This window comes from Nerophis lumbriciformis, linkage group LG28 (assembly GCF_033978685.3).
Source record: "Nerophis lumbriciformis linkage group LG28, RoL_Nlum_v2.1, whole genome shotgun sequence".
NCBI lineage: Eukaryota > Metazoa > Chordata > Actinopteri > Syngnathiformes > Syngnathidae > Nerophis > Nerophis lumbriciformis.
In genome coordinates this window covers 4874603-4892141 of record NC_084575.2, presented here as the reverse complement: position 1 = coordinate 4892141, position 17539 = coordinate 4874603, and the positions used below count along the sequence as shown (strand labels likewise).

General features: G+C 39.8%; 1 protein-coding gene and 1 non-coding gene across 3 annotated transcripts in view; both read right to left on the bottom strand.

Moving 5' to 3' along the window:
• Positions 1 to 15933, bottom strand: part of LOC133570526 (uncharacterized) — a 52935-nt gene extending 37002 nt beyond the window's left edge. The window contains exons 1-4 of one of the 2 annotated variants that reach the window (XM_072916474.1): positions 15547 to 15696; positions 14302 to 14532; positions 6105 to 6178; positions 4509 to 6044 (exon numbers count right to left, since the gene is read on the bottom strand). In XM_072916474.1, the coding sequence (XP_072772575.1) occupies positions 4968 to 6044; positions 6105 to 6178; positions 14302 to 14532; positions 15547 to 15649 (1485 nt within the window). In that variant the 5' untranslated portion in view covers positions 15650 to 15696 and the 3' untranslated portion in view covers positions 4509 to 4967. Of the gene's footprint in view, positions 1 to 4508; positions 6045 to 6104; positions 6179 to 14301; positions 14533 to 15546 lie in introns of those variants that run through there. The other variant, XM_072916473.1, reaches the window with a different exon arrangement.
• Positions 15934 to 16559: 626 nt separating this feature from the next.
• On the bottom strand, positions 16560 to 16678 carry LOC133571177 (5S ribosomal RNA). The gene has a single exon (XR_009810334.1). It is a non-coding gene; the product is annotated as a 5S ribosomal RNA (ribosomal RNA).
• Between the last annotated feature and the right edge of the window lie 861 nt (positions 16679 to 17539).

The following is a 17539-nucleotide window of genomic DNA, read 5'->3' as shown; positions in this document are numbered from 1 at the left end:
CTTCTTTATTTCTCTAATATTTTTATTTAATATAAGATATTGTTATTTGGTTATTTTTTAATAAACAATGTGTTCAATGTAATCGGAGTCTGTAGTCTGACCCATCACCCTTGATCACCCCCTGGGAGGTGAGGGGAGCAGTGAGCAGCAGTGGTGGCCGCGCCCGGGAATAATTTTGGGTGATTCAACCCCAAATTCCAACCCTTAATGCTGAGTGCCAAGCAGGGAGGTAATGGCTCACATTTTTATAGTCTTTGGTATGACTCGGCCGGGGTTTGAACTCACAACCTACCCATCTCAGGGCGGACACTCTAACCACTAGACCACTGATTGACCATCTATTGAAGAAAGGTGTTAATAATCATATATAAAGTTAGTAAAGATGTGAGAGTAAGAAGTCAACAAACCTGTTCTGTGTAACACAACTTGATGTTTCTTGAAAACAGCGTCCAGTAGTCGATTGTTCTCCTCCTTTGTTCTAGAAAGTTCCGCCTCGTATTCTGCTATCGTTCTTTCTAACACTACAAATATTTCTTCAACGGCGGCAGTTAGTCGCTGATCCACCAACGCTCTCAACATGTGTAATGTAGACATTTTCACACAATCACAACACTTTACTCTCACACTTGATCTCTACTTAGCGATGTGTTGATAACTTCTGTTAGCAGCTAACAAGCTAAGCTAACTAGCGAGCTAAGCTAACTAACAATAAACGAGCACGAGAAGCAGCAAAGTGCTTCTAGCACATCGAGACGATTTTATCCTTAAAATAAAGACTCAAAGATGTATTTTATACGACGTAAATATTTCAAACTGGAGAACAAATAATAAGACTGACTTATTAGCGTCCTTCTGGCTTCTTTCTGCGTCAATGTGCTTTCACGACAGTTGGCACGCTTGACGTTACAAGACGGTTCTGCTCTCGTCTATGACTGCTCTGCTCTCGCGAGATGTGTCATGCGCAGAAGACTCAAAGCTTTGTAGTAAATCAGGAGCGTGATCACTTTTTGATTTTCTACATTTATTTTGCATTATTGACTTTGTTAAAACTGTTGTTTGTAATAAAATGATTATTTTTTTTATTTTGTAGTAATTGTTTCAATAACTAAAATTATGTATATATTGTTATATTATTCACCAATAAAACGATACATTTTGGTCCCGTGTTTTATTCTGATGACAATGAGGTAAAAGGCATAGTGAAAGTGAAACTAAGCTACTGCCTCTCGCCGACACGTCAATTTATGGTGCGGTAGCCAAAAGTCACCAGTAGATGGCAGTACAGTATTGTAAAGTCCTACATATAGTACCATTGAAATGTTGCTGCTCATATAAATAAAACGCAAAATCCTTTATTTTGACAAAATACCTCTAGTAGTGATACAAATGTGCTCTGGCAAAATAATCTTATTTCCTTTGTTTGGCTTGAAAGAAGCTATGAAAATAGACATGACAAAAAATGTGTAAATCTCCGCCATTTTAGTTTTACAAAAAAAAAGTTATCAGGAAAAAAAAAATTGTAGATGATGTGAAAGGACCAAATCCTCTGTTAAGGAATAATACAAATAATAATAATCAATTTTATTTACAAGGTGCCTCTCTGGAGACGATACAAACATTACAACATTGAACAATATAAAACAGAACATGTCAGTTTAGACAAGAAACTAGAAATAGCTGAAATGAAAGTGAATAAGCATTCTGGAATAAGTGTGTTTGAAAAGGCTAAATGAGTCCATATTGTGGAAGTCTTGCTGTTCCAAAAATATGGAGGGTCAAATGGGACAAAAACTAAACAAATAAATACATCTTTAAATAATTACTTAAATGTGATAATTCATTACAAATGGAATTAAATACATAAATGTATTTTATCTTTCAAACTCAGCCATCAAAGTCAGTGGGCGGGTCCTAACATCTGATTGGTTCCACCGACCAGAGAGAATAGCGGTTTATATCTTCGTCCGAAAGTGAGGAAATTGTTACATCTTTGTAACTGTTTTGGACTTAAATTTGCCTGTTATCTGTATGTGGTATATAAGTTCCTGTCCTGTGCCCTTATTTGGTGTTTTTCACTTCCTCGTGCTGTTCACAGGCTTCCACACCAGCTGCCTGATATGCAACCGGGACACACCTGTACCATGTTGACAATCAATCTCCTATTTCAGTCCAGATTGTCAACCAGACAGCGTCGGATCATTGCTTCGCGTACGTGTGATGTTTCCGGTACAAAATTAGTTCCGTCTCTTGTGCATTTACTTCTGCACTCGCCTTCTTTTGTTTTCCTTCACTCCTATTGTGGTTGAGTTTTCTGTTCTTTCCTCCCCTCCATGTGAGTATTTTCTCTGCATCCTTGGGGTCACGTCGCTAAGCTGCATTCCAGCTCCTGACAGAAATAACTGTATTATATTCCTCTACTTTATTTGATACATGCGGGTCAGCATAGGTCTTACTTCTACATGTTGCACATCTACAAGCAACTCCCAAAAAATATTTAAAAGTTTGTCCTTCAAAGACGTCACGTTTTCAAATACTTTTAAAGTTCCAAAGATATGAAGATATGACGGGGCGAGGTTGTGGATAATCTTGAAAGTAAGAATGATCTTAAATTGGCTACGGTCTTTGACGAGGAGCCAGTGGAGTTGCTGCAAGACCAGGGTGATGTACTGGACTAAGGGGGTTCTGGTGAGTATCCGGCTGGGGGAGTTTAAGGATTCAAGGAACTTTGTTTAAGACACATAAGATGGCAGGAAAACTAATAACCAAGGTTCTGGATTTAGCCCAATGAGTACCACATAAAAGTATAGGCATGGGTTATTAAAGCATCATTTAATACAGCCAAACTTCCCTCTCCCACCAGCTTGGACCCAGAATTGGATTCAAAAGGACCCCTTACAGGCAGTACACCAAACAAATGGACCCACTTCAGGGACGTAGTAACAGCGACTGCACAAGCTGTGTTTGGCAAGAAGCAGATAATTAATCAAGACTTGTTTGATCAGTACAACATGGCTGTACAGGCGCAATTTGATGAAAAAAAGAAGGGCCTCTATTGACCTGTGGATCCCGCCATGACAGATTCAAAGACTGTCAAGCCAAAGTCCAAAGAGAGCTTTGCTCTATGCAATACATTTGGTGGGAGTCAAAAGCTGAGGAAATCCAGCGTTACGCAGACTCTATCAACTTCAAAATGCTCTTCAGCCGTCTCAAAGTCATCTTCGGTCCAGCCAAAGGGGGCACTGCATGTCCTCTCTCTGTCGATGCATCCACCAAATTAAAGAGCAAATCTTGGATCAGTGGGCGTTGGGAAGAACTCGTTAGTCAGTTCCTCAACAGACCACCTGCTGTTGACCAAGAGGCATTACAACAGATACCACAGAAGCCAACTAAGGCTTCTGCGGTAACAGATACCACAGAAGCCAACTAAGGCGTGCCTGTACCTCCCTCCTACTGGGGGAAAGTGCGAACTGCCATGGACCAGACACGCTGTGGTAAAGCAGCAGTTCAGAATGGCATACCTGCCGAAGTGTACAAAGCCTTAGGACCCACAGCCTTCAAGGCATTTCACGACATCCTGTTAACCATTTGGGACAAAGGAGATACGTAGCCTGACCTTGGAGATGCCACCATCGTCGTATTATGTTTAAAAAAAATGACAGAAATTCAGACTGTGGTAACTACAGAGGTATATCGCTTCTCTCTATCGATGAAAAGATTCAAGCTTGTGTCCTGCTAAAATAGACTAACAGATGGCATTCATGAGAATCACAATGTGGTTTCTGTCCGGGCAGAAGCACTGTTGACCTGGTATTTGCGATATGCCAACTCCCAGAAAAGTGTATTGAGTAACAGATGGACCTGTAGGTCTTTGTTGAACTAACCAAGGATTTTGACACGGTGAATCGTGAAGCACTCTGGTCTATGTTGGCAAAATTGGGTGGCCCAGAAAAGTTCACAATAATGATAAGTCTCTCTCACGATGACATGATTGGTCAGGTTCTCTCAAACGGGGACTATACTGGCAGCTTTGGGATCAGTAATGGTGTCAACCGTCAACCTCTTCTTCATGTAAGTCATCCCCCATGCTGTCAAGGGCGTCTACTTCAGATAACAAGACGGATCCGTGTTTGATCTGAGATGTTTTGCTGCAAAGACACAAGAAAAAATCATTTTCAAGGCTCTTTCGCTGATGACAATGCACTTCATGGCTCACAAGGAGGGCCATCTCCAAGTCATTAACGACCGTTGTGAGACATGACATCAGACCAGTGATGTTCTTGTGGGTCATGCAGCCCTTCGAGGCATCTGTGCTTAAAGTCTTTATCAATAAATCTGAATACAACAGGGGCCTAGATCTTCTTGCAAAATATCACATTTCGAGTCCTCAGTGTCAGCCAATCTGGGTCATGGCACCAATTGAAAGAATAGACTTTTATTTTTGTTAAAACACCACAAAGAATCAGACCATTAGTCCTAAAAAACAGACATTTTATTCTACAAGGTCACATGCAAAGGATACAGCGCTGGTTTGAATCTGCTAGTACAAACAGAAATGTCTATCTTACAAAAGGTGTGCATAAATATATTGTACAAGTAGTATGACGGCTGGCACCACCATGGTGGAGACTTGTTTTGGAGACAGCAAGCCTGTGAAAGGGCACACTGAACCATAACATCATCATCACTTCTTAAATGTTAGCAGAAGTACAAAGTGATGTGTTAGTACACAATTAAAAATATTAGTAAGAATGGATAATAAATATAAACTGTTGTGTGGATGTTGTTTTCCAGGATGTGTAACTAAGAAACATATTTACATGTTTGCTATTGAAGTAATTGAAAAGTAACTAAAAGTGATTTGGGGTTTGTTTGATTGTCATTTAGTTGGAATCAAAAAAAAAAAAAAGTATAGTCAGATGTTAATGAAACTTTCAGGACATGTCAGAAATGGGATAAGGAACAAGTGATTAGATTTTGGTGTTGATCCTGATCATCATTTTTGGATTCTGCTTTCTTTTGAAGGATTCTTTACTACTGGGAGATTTGGCCTGGTGGAGGTCTGCAGAGCACTTTTTTATTTTACTGCTGCTGTTCTCACCAGCACACTTGTGATCTTTCAAACCGGCCTTCCTTGTAAAAGATAAGCCACAGATTGAACAAGAAAAAGGTTTTTCTCCAGTGTGTATTCTCATGTGTCTTTTCAAGTTGTCCTTGTGTACAAAACCTGTTCCACACACTGAACAGGAAAATGTAACTCCAGTGTGTCTTCTCATGTGTTGTTTCAAACTTACGCTCTGTGCAAAAACTACACCACACACTGAACAAGAAAAAGGTTTTTCTCCAGTGTGTGTTCTTGAGTGATCTTTCAAACTGTCCTTCCTAGTAAAAGATAAGCCACAGATTGAACAAGAAAAAGGTTTTTCTCCAGTGTGTGTTCTCATGTGTCTTTTCAAGTTGTCCTTGTGTACAAAACCTGTTCCACACACTGAACAGGAACATTTAACTCCAGTGTGTCTTCTCATGTGTTTTTTCAAACTTACACCCTGTGCAAAAAATACACCACACACTGAACAAGAAAAAGGTTTTTCTCCAGTGTGTGTTCTCATGTGTCTTTTCAATTTACTAGGATATTTAAAAGTTTTGTGACAGTGAGAACACTTCAAGTGAGTGTTGTCAGTGTGACATGTTGCATCATCTTTAGAGTGTTCATCATCAGTGTCAGGAGAGTGTGACGTTGTGTCCTCACTATCTGATAGTGGAGCTAAGATCTTGTCTGCTTGTGATCCTCCACAGTGGTCTCCATCAGCTTCTGTTGTCATGTGTTGTGTTGAGCTGCTGCTTGGAGGCTCCGCCTCTCTCTTCTCCTCACTTTCACCTTTGACCTCATCATCTTCACTCTTCACAGGGACACCAGTCACTGGGAACTCCACCAGTCCTTCAAGATGATCTCCCTCCTGACTGATGCTGTGTTCTTCCTCTTCCTCTTTAATGTGGGGGGGCTGTGGATCCTCTGTTTCCTCCTTAATGTGTTGGAGCTGTGGTACCTCTTCTTCCTCTTTAATGTGGGGGGGGTGTGGATCTTTAATGTGTTGGAGCTTTGGTACCTCTTCTTCCTCTTTAATGTGGAGGGGCTGTGGTTCCTCCTCCTGCTGATGGAGATAATGTTCTTCATTGAGGTCTGCAGGACACGAGAAGACAAACACATGCTTTAGAAACGTCCAGCTTTACTCAGTCACACTAAGGTTATCCAGGCTTTATCCCATCTAGCCGTATCCTTGTCAGCACAAACACAATGCCACCGTTTAAAAACCCCTCTCCCCTCCAGCACAAAGCGACCTAGTACGCATGCGCAAAAGAAAATGCACGTGTCATAGTTACCGCTGACCTGGAAGTGTATTCTTACACTGTGTTTCAATGTTGCCTATTGCTACATTTCTTTGAACAGTAAACCTTGCTTGCCTCACCATCAGCAGCTGTTAGACTATTGTAGTGAATATATATATATATATATATATATCTATATATATATATATATATATATATACAAACCCTGTTTCCAAATGAGTTGGGAAATTGTTAGATGTAAATATAAACGGAATACAATGATTTGCAAATCATTTTCAACCCATATTCAGTTGAATATGCTACAAAGACAACATATTTGATGTTCAAACTCATAAACATATTCTTTTTTTTGTAAATAATCATTAACTTTAGAATTTGATGACAGCAACACGTGACAAAGAAGTTTGGAAAGGTGGCAATAAATACTGATAAAGTTGAGGAATGCTCATCAAACACTTATTTGGAACATCCCACAGGTGTGCAGGCTAATTGGGAACAGGTGGGTGCCATGATTGGGTATAAAAACAGCTTCCCAAAAAATGCTCAGTCTTTCACAAGAAAGGATGGGGCGAGATACACCCCTTTGTCCACAACTGCGTGAGCAAATAGTCAAACAGTTTAAGAACAACATTTCTCAAAGTGCAATTGCAAGAAATTTAGGGATTTCAACATCTACGGTCCATAATATCATCAAATGGTTCAGAGAATCTGGATAAATCACTCCACATAAACGGCATGGCCGGAAACCAACATTGAATGACCGTGACCTTCGATCCCTCAGACGGCACTGCATCAAAAACCGACATCAATCTCTAAAGGATATCACCACATGGGCTCAGGAACACTTCAGAAAACCACTGTCACTAAATACAGTTTGTCGCTACATCTGTAAGTGCAAGTTAAAGCTCGACTATGCAAAGCGAAAGCCAATTATCAACAACATCCAGAAACGGCGCCGGCTTCTCTGGGCCTGAGCTCATCTTAGATGGACTCATGCAAAGTGGAAAAGTGTTCTGGGGTCTGACGAGTCCACATTTCAAATAGTTTTTGGAAATATTCGACATCGTGTCATCCGGACCAAAGGGGAAGCGAACCATCCAGACTGTTATCGACGCAAAGTTGAAAAGCCGGCATGTGTGATGGTATGGGGGTGCATTAGTGCCCAAGACATGGGTAACTTACACATATGTGAAGGCACCATTAATGCTGAAAGGTACATACAGGTTTTGGAACAACATATGCTGCCATCTAAGCGTCGTCTTTTTCATGGACGCCCCTGCTTATTTCAGCAAGACAATGCCAAGCCACATTCAGCACGTGTTACAACAGCGTGGCTTTGTAAAAAAAGAGTGCGGGTACTTTCCTGGCCCGCCTCCAGTCTAGACCTGTCTCCCATTGAAAATGTGTGGTGCATTATGAAGCCTAAAATACGACAGTGGAGACCCCAGACTGTTGAACGACTGAAGCTCTACATAAAACAAGAATGGGAAAGAATTCCACTTTCAAAGCTTCAACAATTAGTTTCCTCAGTTCCCAATAGCTTATTGAGTGTTGTTAAAAGAAAAGGTGATGTAACACAGTGGTGAACATGCCCTTTCCCAACTACTTTGGCACGTGTTGCAGCCATGAAATTTTAAGTTAATTAAAGCTGCAAGCAGCGTTGGTCGGGACCGCATATTTGGCTGGTGCTAGTCCTAAGTGTCCCAATACTTTTGTCCAGTTGTAGTCCTAAGTGTCCCAATACTTTTGTCCAGTGGTAGTCCTAAGTGTCCCAATACTTTTGTCTAGTGTACCTACCTTGTCTGCATTGTGTGGGCACGCTGGTGCTTCCTGCTTTTAAGCAGCCATCTTGAGACAACAGCAGCGCAGCAGCATCAGCGCAGCGGTTCTTTGAAGGGTCGTAAAATTAAAACCGGAGCAGTAATCAAAACTCTGTTCCATACTTTTAATCAGAAGGGTTCAATCTCTCTCCTGTGCTAGTTTGAAGCCGAAACGACAAACGCGCTCAGAGGAGATAATGTTTGAAGAAAGGTGACCGGTTTTTACAAAAATTTTGTTTTGAAGGGGGGGTTACAAACTTCCTGTTGATTTTTGCTGGGGGTTGTCAATCTATGAAATGTAGGTCTAAGTGAGACCTACATAGACGTTTTCGTTTCATGTCTCTCCGACCTTCCTAGTGGGAGTTACAGGCAGTTTTGTCATTTTTTTCTTCCGAGGAGCAGTTTTGTCTGTGTTTTATTCATAGGGGGCGCTAGAGCGTAATTTTGAGATTTGGGGTTAGGTTTTTTTACTAGATAGCAATTTTTGCCAGTCCTGATGTGTGTGTTTAGTTTGGTGAGTTTTGAAGCATGTTAAGGGGGTCAAATTACAGCTCAAAGAGGCAAAAGTGACTGTTTTTAGTACATTTTTGTCTTGAAGGGGGAATAGCCAACTTCCTGTTGATTTTTGCTGAAGGATGTTAGTGTATGAAATCTAGGTCAAATTCAGACCTACATAGAGGTTTTTGTTTCATGTCTCTACAATATTCCTACTGGAAGTTATAGGCCGTTTTGTCTGTGTTTTTTCCTAGGGGGCGCTCGAGCGCAATTTTGAGTTTAGGGGTTTGTTTTTTTTTAGATGGCAATTTTCGCCAGTCCTGATGTGTGGATCAAATATGGTGAGTTTTGAAGCATGTTAAGTGGGTCAAATTACAGCTCAAAGAGGCGGCGGAAGAATAATAATAAAGAAAGAATAAAACGCTACAGAAACAATAGGTCCTTCTGTCCCAATGCAGAAGGACTCTTTTTGAGAGTCCTTCTACAATGGGCCGTGCGGGCCCTAATCATCATTTGCAAAAAAAAAATAAAGTTTATGAGTTTGAACATCACCCCAAAGGGAATAAGCGGTAGAAAATGGATGGATGGATGGAGTTTGAACATCAAATATGTTGTCTTTGTAGTGCATTCAATTGAATATGGCTTGAAAATGATTTGCAAATCATTGTATTCCGTTTATATTTACATCTAACACAATTTCCCAAATCATATGGAAACGGGGTTTGTATGTACACACACACACACACACACACACACATATATATATATATATATATATATATATATATATATATATATATATATATATATATATATATATATATATATATATATATATACATATATATATATGTACATATATATACATATATATATATATATATATATATATATATATATATATATATATATATATATATATATATGTATGTGTGGGAAAAACAATCACAAGACTATTTCATCTCTACAGGCCTGTTTCATGAGGGGGGGTACCCTCAATCATCAGGAGATATATATATATATATATATATATATATATATATACATACACACATATATATATATATATATATATATATATATATATATATATATATATATATATATATATATATATATATATATATATATATAATAGGGCTGCAACAACTAATTGATTAAATCGATTAAAATCGATTATCAAAATAGTTGGTGATTAATTTAGTCATCGATTCGATTTTTTTTTTTTAATAAACCTTTATTTATAAACTACAACATTTACAAACAGCTGAGAAACAATAATCCAAATAAGTACAAAAACGGTACAAAACAGTGCCAGGGCGGCGCTGAGGCTACGTGTCATGAGGTTGAGGTAAGCTAGCCAATGATGTGTCATGTGCAGATCACGTGACGACGCCGTCCGTCTCCTTAGCTGGAAACATTGGAAAAATGGCGCAGGAAAACAGTACGGATAGTTTAGCGGAGAAACATCTTGAGGTTATTGCTTCAATGGAGAAAAGTGTACGACCCAAGTCGTCAAAAGTGTGGGAACACTTCACTTTAAAGACTTGAAAGAAGTGTGTTTCCTGCAAAATGGCACGGAAGTACAACATTGCTGCAGGAGCAGCTGAAAAGGAAACATGTTGGAGCCATGGATGAAGGGAAGAACTCACAGTACGTAACTTTTTAAGTCCATAGTGGCAACAGGCATTCATGAGTTTAGCTTTTTTGTGAGTAATGTTAACGTTATGCCTTTGTTGCAACGCGGGGCTGATAATGTGTCTCCGGCACACTTGACTCCGTTTTGAGAGAGAAAACGCACGGTTACCAATTTGGAAATAAACTTAACGGACAGAAATATCTTAGGTTGGTTTCAAAATGGATCAATGTAGCCGGGTCCGATAAAGCTATATACATCTATTTAGATTTGAGTGACGCTTTAGTATAACTAAACGTTTTGAAGGTGCTGGAATATTTCATGCTATTATTCAGAGGCAGCCTAAAATTAATCCTTTGTTATTCACCACAGAAACGTGTACAATATCTGATCCAGTTCTGATCTGATGAGCTACATTTCTGTGTTATTATTGCTGTATGCTGCATCCCCAATGTCCAGAACATGGTGCCAGTATGCCAGATTTTTTAATAAAATACTGGAAAGGACAGAAATGTAGTTTGTCTCTTTTATCCGATTAACCGAAGTAATAATCGACAGATTAATCGATTATCAAATTAATCATTTGTTGCAGCCCTAATATATATATATATATATATATATATATATATATATATATATATATATATATATATATATATATATATATATATATATGTATATACATAAATACATATAAATACATCCATACATCCATTTTCTACCGCTTGTCCCTTTAATATGTATATATATGCAGGGCTTGAATTGAACCATGGCAACTGCTGCATTTTCCGTGACCACCCTTGTGACTTGCCGTAATGCCCGAAAAAATTGACCGGCATTTAAGGCAAGAACATGCCGTGACCGCCCTTGACTTTTTACTTGTTAATGGACTATGGATGTAACAATAAACGGTATAATGATACACAGCAGTGAAATTCCAGATGTTTAGTAACACGTTTACATTTTTAATGACCGAAAAACCGTCATTTATCAATGCATTTCACGCAACTGCTTACTTCCTGAACACTGAAGCGCCGCAGCGTCTGCTCACAACTCATCTGAAGACATCATGGAATACAGAATGAAGGTCCATGTCTTTGGAAATTGTCCCTCTCCCGCAGTGGCCATCTACTGTTTAAGACAGTCAGTGAAAAATGCAGAGCCCGTTGTAAAGCAGTTTGTCAACCGCGACTTTTATGTAGATGACGGGCTCACGTCACTTCCCTTCGTCGAAGCTGCGGTGAAGCTGCTCAAGAGGACGCAAGAGGTTCTGTCAGACTCAAACTTGAGGCTTCACAAAATGGCCTCAAATAAAGGAAGTTATGAACGCATTCCCATCTCAGGACCATGCCATCGGCTTGGAGGACCTGGACTTCACTTCAGATGTCTTGCCCATGCAGCGTAGTCTGGGACTTGGCTGGGATCTAATGTCAGACACATTTACCTTTCGGGTAGCTGATGAGCAAAAGCCTTTCACCCGCAGAGGTGTCTTGTCGACTGTCAACGGCATCTATGATCCCCTAGGATTTCTTGCCTCTGTCACCATACAAGGCAAACTGATCCTGCGTGAGCTCATGGAGAACAATGGAGATTGGGATGCACCTCTTCCTCAAGAAATGGAAGAGACATGGTCAACGTGGCGAGGCTCATTGAAAGATCTCAGCAATCTCCAGATCTCAAGAGTTTACACACAGGCCTCTCCTACAGCGGTGTCAAAAAGAGAGATAATCATCTTTTGTGATGCTTCCACTAAGGCAATTGCAGCAGTTGCATACTTAAAACTAACAGAGAAAAATGGAACCAACCACGTGGGCTTTCTCATGGGAAAAGCCAAGCTTCCACCCTTGTCAGAACAAACTGTCCCTAGACTTGAGCTTTGTTCTGCAGTATTAGCGGTGGAGCTTGCCGAGCTCCTCACCTCAGAGATAGACATGGAGGTTGACATCACTTTCTACAGCGACAGCAAGGTCGTTCTTGGTTATATCATCAATGCCAGACCTCTTGTACCAGTGTCCACTGACCCAGATGACCCCCAAATACTCTCACCAGCAACACTCCTCACACAAAAGGTCAGTCCCTCAACTGCTCCCGTAGGCGACTGGGTGAAAGATCTCCACAAGCAACAGCGGCGTCAAATCCAGCATTTGGCTCAAACCTTTTGGGACAAATGGAAGAAGCAATACCTAGCCACACTTCAGCCACAAAGGAAGTGGCATTCACCCCACCCTAACCTCCTGCCTGGAAGTGTAGTGCTCCTCAAAGATGACCAGCTGAAGAGAAACCACTGGCCTTTAGGACTAATTACACAAGTCTTCCCAAGCAAAGATGGCAGAGTTCGCAAAGTGGAGATAAAAGTCTCCAGAAAGGATGGGACCAAAGTGTTCCTGCGGCCAGTCACAGAGACAATCCTGCTTATGGCACCAGAGAAGCCAAAGTATCCTTTGGGACAGTTTGGTAGTGGCGGCTTAATCCGCCAGGCGGGGAGTGTTCTGTCTTGTTTGTTGAATTTATTAATAATATATGTAAAACCAGTGTTTAAGTTCACTTTGGAATTCAACAGTGAGGTGCACTTCCTCCTTTAGACAGCAGGAGGCAGCATAGTCTAGTTTACAGTAATGTCCATGTTAACAGGGCTCAACAAGGAGTTCCTTTCAAGTCTACTTTAAGCTAGTTCGGTGACGATTGCAAACGTTTTCATCTGCTCGAATCTCATGCCAAACAAAGTATCATCGGTATGTATTGTTGAGTAGTATGCTAATATTTGATTGAGTTGTATTATTTGTTGGTTGTGATGTAATTTGGGACGTTTTATGGCCAAAAGTCAGTCATGCTAATTTTCGTAATTCATACAGTGAAGTGAATGTTAGCATAGTAAGCTAGTTTGCTGTAGAGCACTTAATTTACATATTTTGTGGCATTTATTTATCCATTTAAGTTCAATACACAGCATAATGCATGTTTTATTGTAGTGGGCTTGTGTGTGTGCAATTGGCTGTGTGTGCATGTCTATAATGTAAGCATCCTTTCTGCTTGTATGCTTTCAGTTTGACCCTTTTTACGGTCAATAAACCTGTGGACTAGAAGACGTTTTTCAGAGTGTTTGATCAAGAAAAGGTGTTAGGGTAAAGCCAAGATATTTCTACATATCGAGGGCGGCACAATATATTTTTTTTAAATATCTGACTTGTATCTTCTGTAGGGATATAAATCCTTAAGAATTTATCGATATGATACCCTAATCGATACCAGTATTTATCAGTACGCTTATCGGTACTACATGTAAATTGTGGAAATAAAAAAGTGTAAAAAAGGCATTTTAAATAGCATTCCTATTAGCACAAGAGGTGGAACACCTCCAACATGATGTTCTGTAACATCTCAGAGCAGGGAAGTCTTTTATCAACAGCTGTTTATTTGAAGTCTTAAAGAAGTCAACTATGTGTGCAGTGCAAGGTGAAATGCAGTTATGTCATCTTCTTGTCAATAACACACACATCACACTTTTGCGTGTTGTTGCTTCCTTATTTGTCATTATTCAAAGCTGATTTTAATGTGTAGCAGCGGCAGCTGAACTCAATGTGACAACGTGTCATAGTTACGTCAGTCACCTGGAATTAAAAATACCAATAGTTGTGTCGTTAGTCCAGAATCTTCACGGTCCTCATGGACGACATAATTAGGAACCAGTACTAAAAAAAATGGTACTTGGTATACATCCCTAATCTTCACCACTAAACCTTTGAAATATGCTGACATATGTGCTGCTAAATAAAACAGTAGCCATATTGAATGTTTGCCTTCATTTGACCACGTGAGGTAAGGAGGACGGCCTCTAGGTCACATGGTTACACCCCAGCAATTACACTGTTGATGATCGATGAGCATTCATTTTTAAATGGTGGTGTTAAAAAGCAAGTATATCTCCATCTTTAGTCATAAATGTGGCCCCCGGATGAACATGTGTCACAAACATTGTATTAGATGATATGTGGATGTTGTGCTTACTTGGACTGTGATGAAGCTGTGAGGACTCAGGTGCTTTGTCTTCATGCTCTTCAGTCTTCACAGAGACAACAGTCAGTGGAAACTTGCTGACATCATCCTCCTCCTGCCCTACAGGACACTCTCCCTCCTCTTCCTCTTTCATGTGTGAGGGCTGTGGATCCTCTGAAGTGAAACTGTCCCCCTGCAGATGAGGGAGACATTCTTCTTGGTGTCCAATCAGCTGATGGATGTCTACAGGACACAAACAAAACACATTTTAACTCCTACATGCTAAATATTAAATCGTACATAAAATAATGGGCTGTAGCTTTTGAACATTTTATTAATCAAGTGTTCTACTGGAAATGTTTTCGATTAATCGAGTAACTGGATAAAACTTAGTGTTGCTTGGTTAAAGACAAATTTAAGCGACTTTAAGACATTTCACTTAATAATGAACGGCCAATTGGTTTGAGATGGTATGAGATCAAGATGTCATCTTTAGATCAGGCTTTGTTTTTTCCACAATCACTGCCACATTAAAAAGTTAAAGTACCAATGATTGTCACACACACACTAGGTGTGGCCAGATTGTTCTCTGCATTTGACCCATTAATCTTGATCACCCCCTGGAAGGTGAGGGGAGCAGTGAGCAGCAGCGGTGGCCGCGCCCGGGAATCATTTTTACGGTGATTTAAACCCCAATTCCAACCCTTGATGCTGAGTGCCGAGCAGGGAGGTAATGGGTCCCATTTTTATAGTCTTTGGTATGACACAAGCTACTGATCTCAGGGCGGACACTCTAACCACTAGGCCACTGAGTAGGTGGATGTAGCAGGTGTTGTAGTAGGTTAATGGCTACACCAATATGAAGGAAATAACAGGTCAGTATAGCTTTTACACACATAAATAACTTGTCAAACCTGCCAGCTAGCAGGCTAGGTTTACAGCGTCAGTTACCATGGTAACTGACTCTGACTTTGTCTTACCTCTTTTATTTTTGGAGGTCAAACTCTGGAGCTTTACATACTCAGGAGTTTGCACTTAACCTGCTCTCTGGAATATTCCCCCGGTGACTGTGTGAGTTTTGTGTAAACATGTTGATACACTTTGTTACAAACTGAGAGGAACATCAACCTCTCATAAATATTGTGTGTCTGAACATCCTCACATGACAATTCATCTTCCTATAGACAATCTATTGAAGAAAAGTGTTAATAATAAATATAAAGTTAGTAAAGATGTGAGAGTAAGAAGTAAACAAACCTGTTGTGTGTAACACAACTTGATGTTTTTCATGTTGTCGCTCCTTCTCCTCTTTTGTTGGACAAAGTTCCTCCTCGTACTCTGCTATGGTTCTTTCGCACATTTTCACACAATCACAACACTTTACACTCACACTTCATCTCTGCTTAGCGATGTGTTTTCATCTCTCTTTGTTAGCAGCTAACAAGCTAAGCTAACTAGCAAGCTAAGCTAGCTCTAGAAGCATCAAAGTGCGCTCAGACTAATATACAAACAGTTATTATTACTCTATTTAATAGAGTGTAATAAAGGACATATATGTGTACATGGACGCACAGATTAAGAACACTGAACTGTGACGACTGCAATAACGTCTTCACCGTCAGACGCCATCTTGCTTTATCCTCGCCCTGTTTGGTTCGCGCGCAGTCTTGTCAGATCTCGCGAGAGAAACAAGTAACCAGCTCTTTCCAGATCTCGCGAGAGAAACAATTATTCAGCTCTTTTCCAGATCTCGCGAGAGAAACAAGTACAAACCAGCTCTTTTCCAGATCTCGCGAGAGAAACAAGTAACCAGCTCTTTCCCCCCACCCCCAGTACAACTATTTCAACATTCTGAAAATAAAAATAAACTTTCACATTTTCAAAACAAAGACATACACCTTATTTTGGTAAATAAACAGTAGCTTATATGACCCCTTTAAATGATAAGTTGCCTGATCACAGCGAGACGAGTCGTGGCTCCTCAGCTTCATGCAGGACGGAGTGGTAGGAGGCGTGGGCGAGGTTGACTGACTGCAAAAGACCACACCATTATTTTTAAATCAATCTAAATATTGCTCTAGTTGGTATTTGTGTTTTAAATCCTGTTGTAAAGGTTTGTACTTTCAACTGTAGTTGTAAATATTAAGTGGAATTTTATTATAATAACCGAATATATTCCCTTATTTTGGAATAGTTGCAATTAAAGCAATACATGAATCACAACAGCTGTAGTCTCAGCACTTTGTAGCGCCCTCTGGCGTGAGTGTAAAAGCTTACAGCACCTGGTATTCCCAGGCGGTCTCCCATCCAAGTACTAACCAGGCCCGACCCTGCTTAGCTTCCGAGATCGGACGAGATCGGACGTGTTCAGGGTAGTATGGCCGTAAGCCGAAAGACGAGGTAAAACCAACCTTTTTAAATGGAACTCTTACAGACGGGATGGGAGAAAATGACTAATTATCCAAGAGCCTGGCGCGCATGCGTACACTAATGTGCTTTTTCTGTCTGTGTGATTGTCTTCCTTTGCTACGGCGGTCAAGTTGCTTTCACGGTGGATATTTGCCTCCGGAGCTCCAGCGGAAGCTCCCCCTCACTGTGCCCACACTGCTCTCTCATGCTGCGGGGAGATTGCAGGAGAGGTGCCGCTCTCAACACTACTTTATGCTTAGGGACCGTCAATAAATTACTATTGTCTTCGAAGATGTATATCTGCTACATCAAAACACTGATTCATCTAAAAGGAGGTCAAATAAATAGTCCTACATTTTTAATATCGTTCCTGATTTTATAATTTAAATATTTTTTTTAATGTAAACAATAATTTTTTGTTTTAAAAGTCTCCATGTCATCATGCAACTTAGTAACCAAATTCTACTTAATATTAGTTGTGCTAACCTTTTATTTTAAAATAGGATCAAAAATATTTTGATATGAAAAATAAATGTTTCTTTTCAATAGATTCCTGGTCATATGACCTAAAATCCCAAAATCACTTGATATTTGAAGTGTTTTTTCTAATGTGATTCACACCCTTTTGTTTTAAAATGTAAGTTTAATTGGATTTTATATAAATTTGTAATATTGAAAACCATGGTTTCATTTTTAGCTCCCGCAACAACTACGACTATCCAACATAAAACCAACTTAACTCTCATTTGGAGCTCATAAAAATGCTGCTAATTATCCGTTTAAGAAATATCATCACGCACATGATCTTTATTAAAAAAACTTTTTTTTTTTAATAAAACCC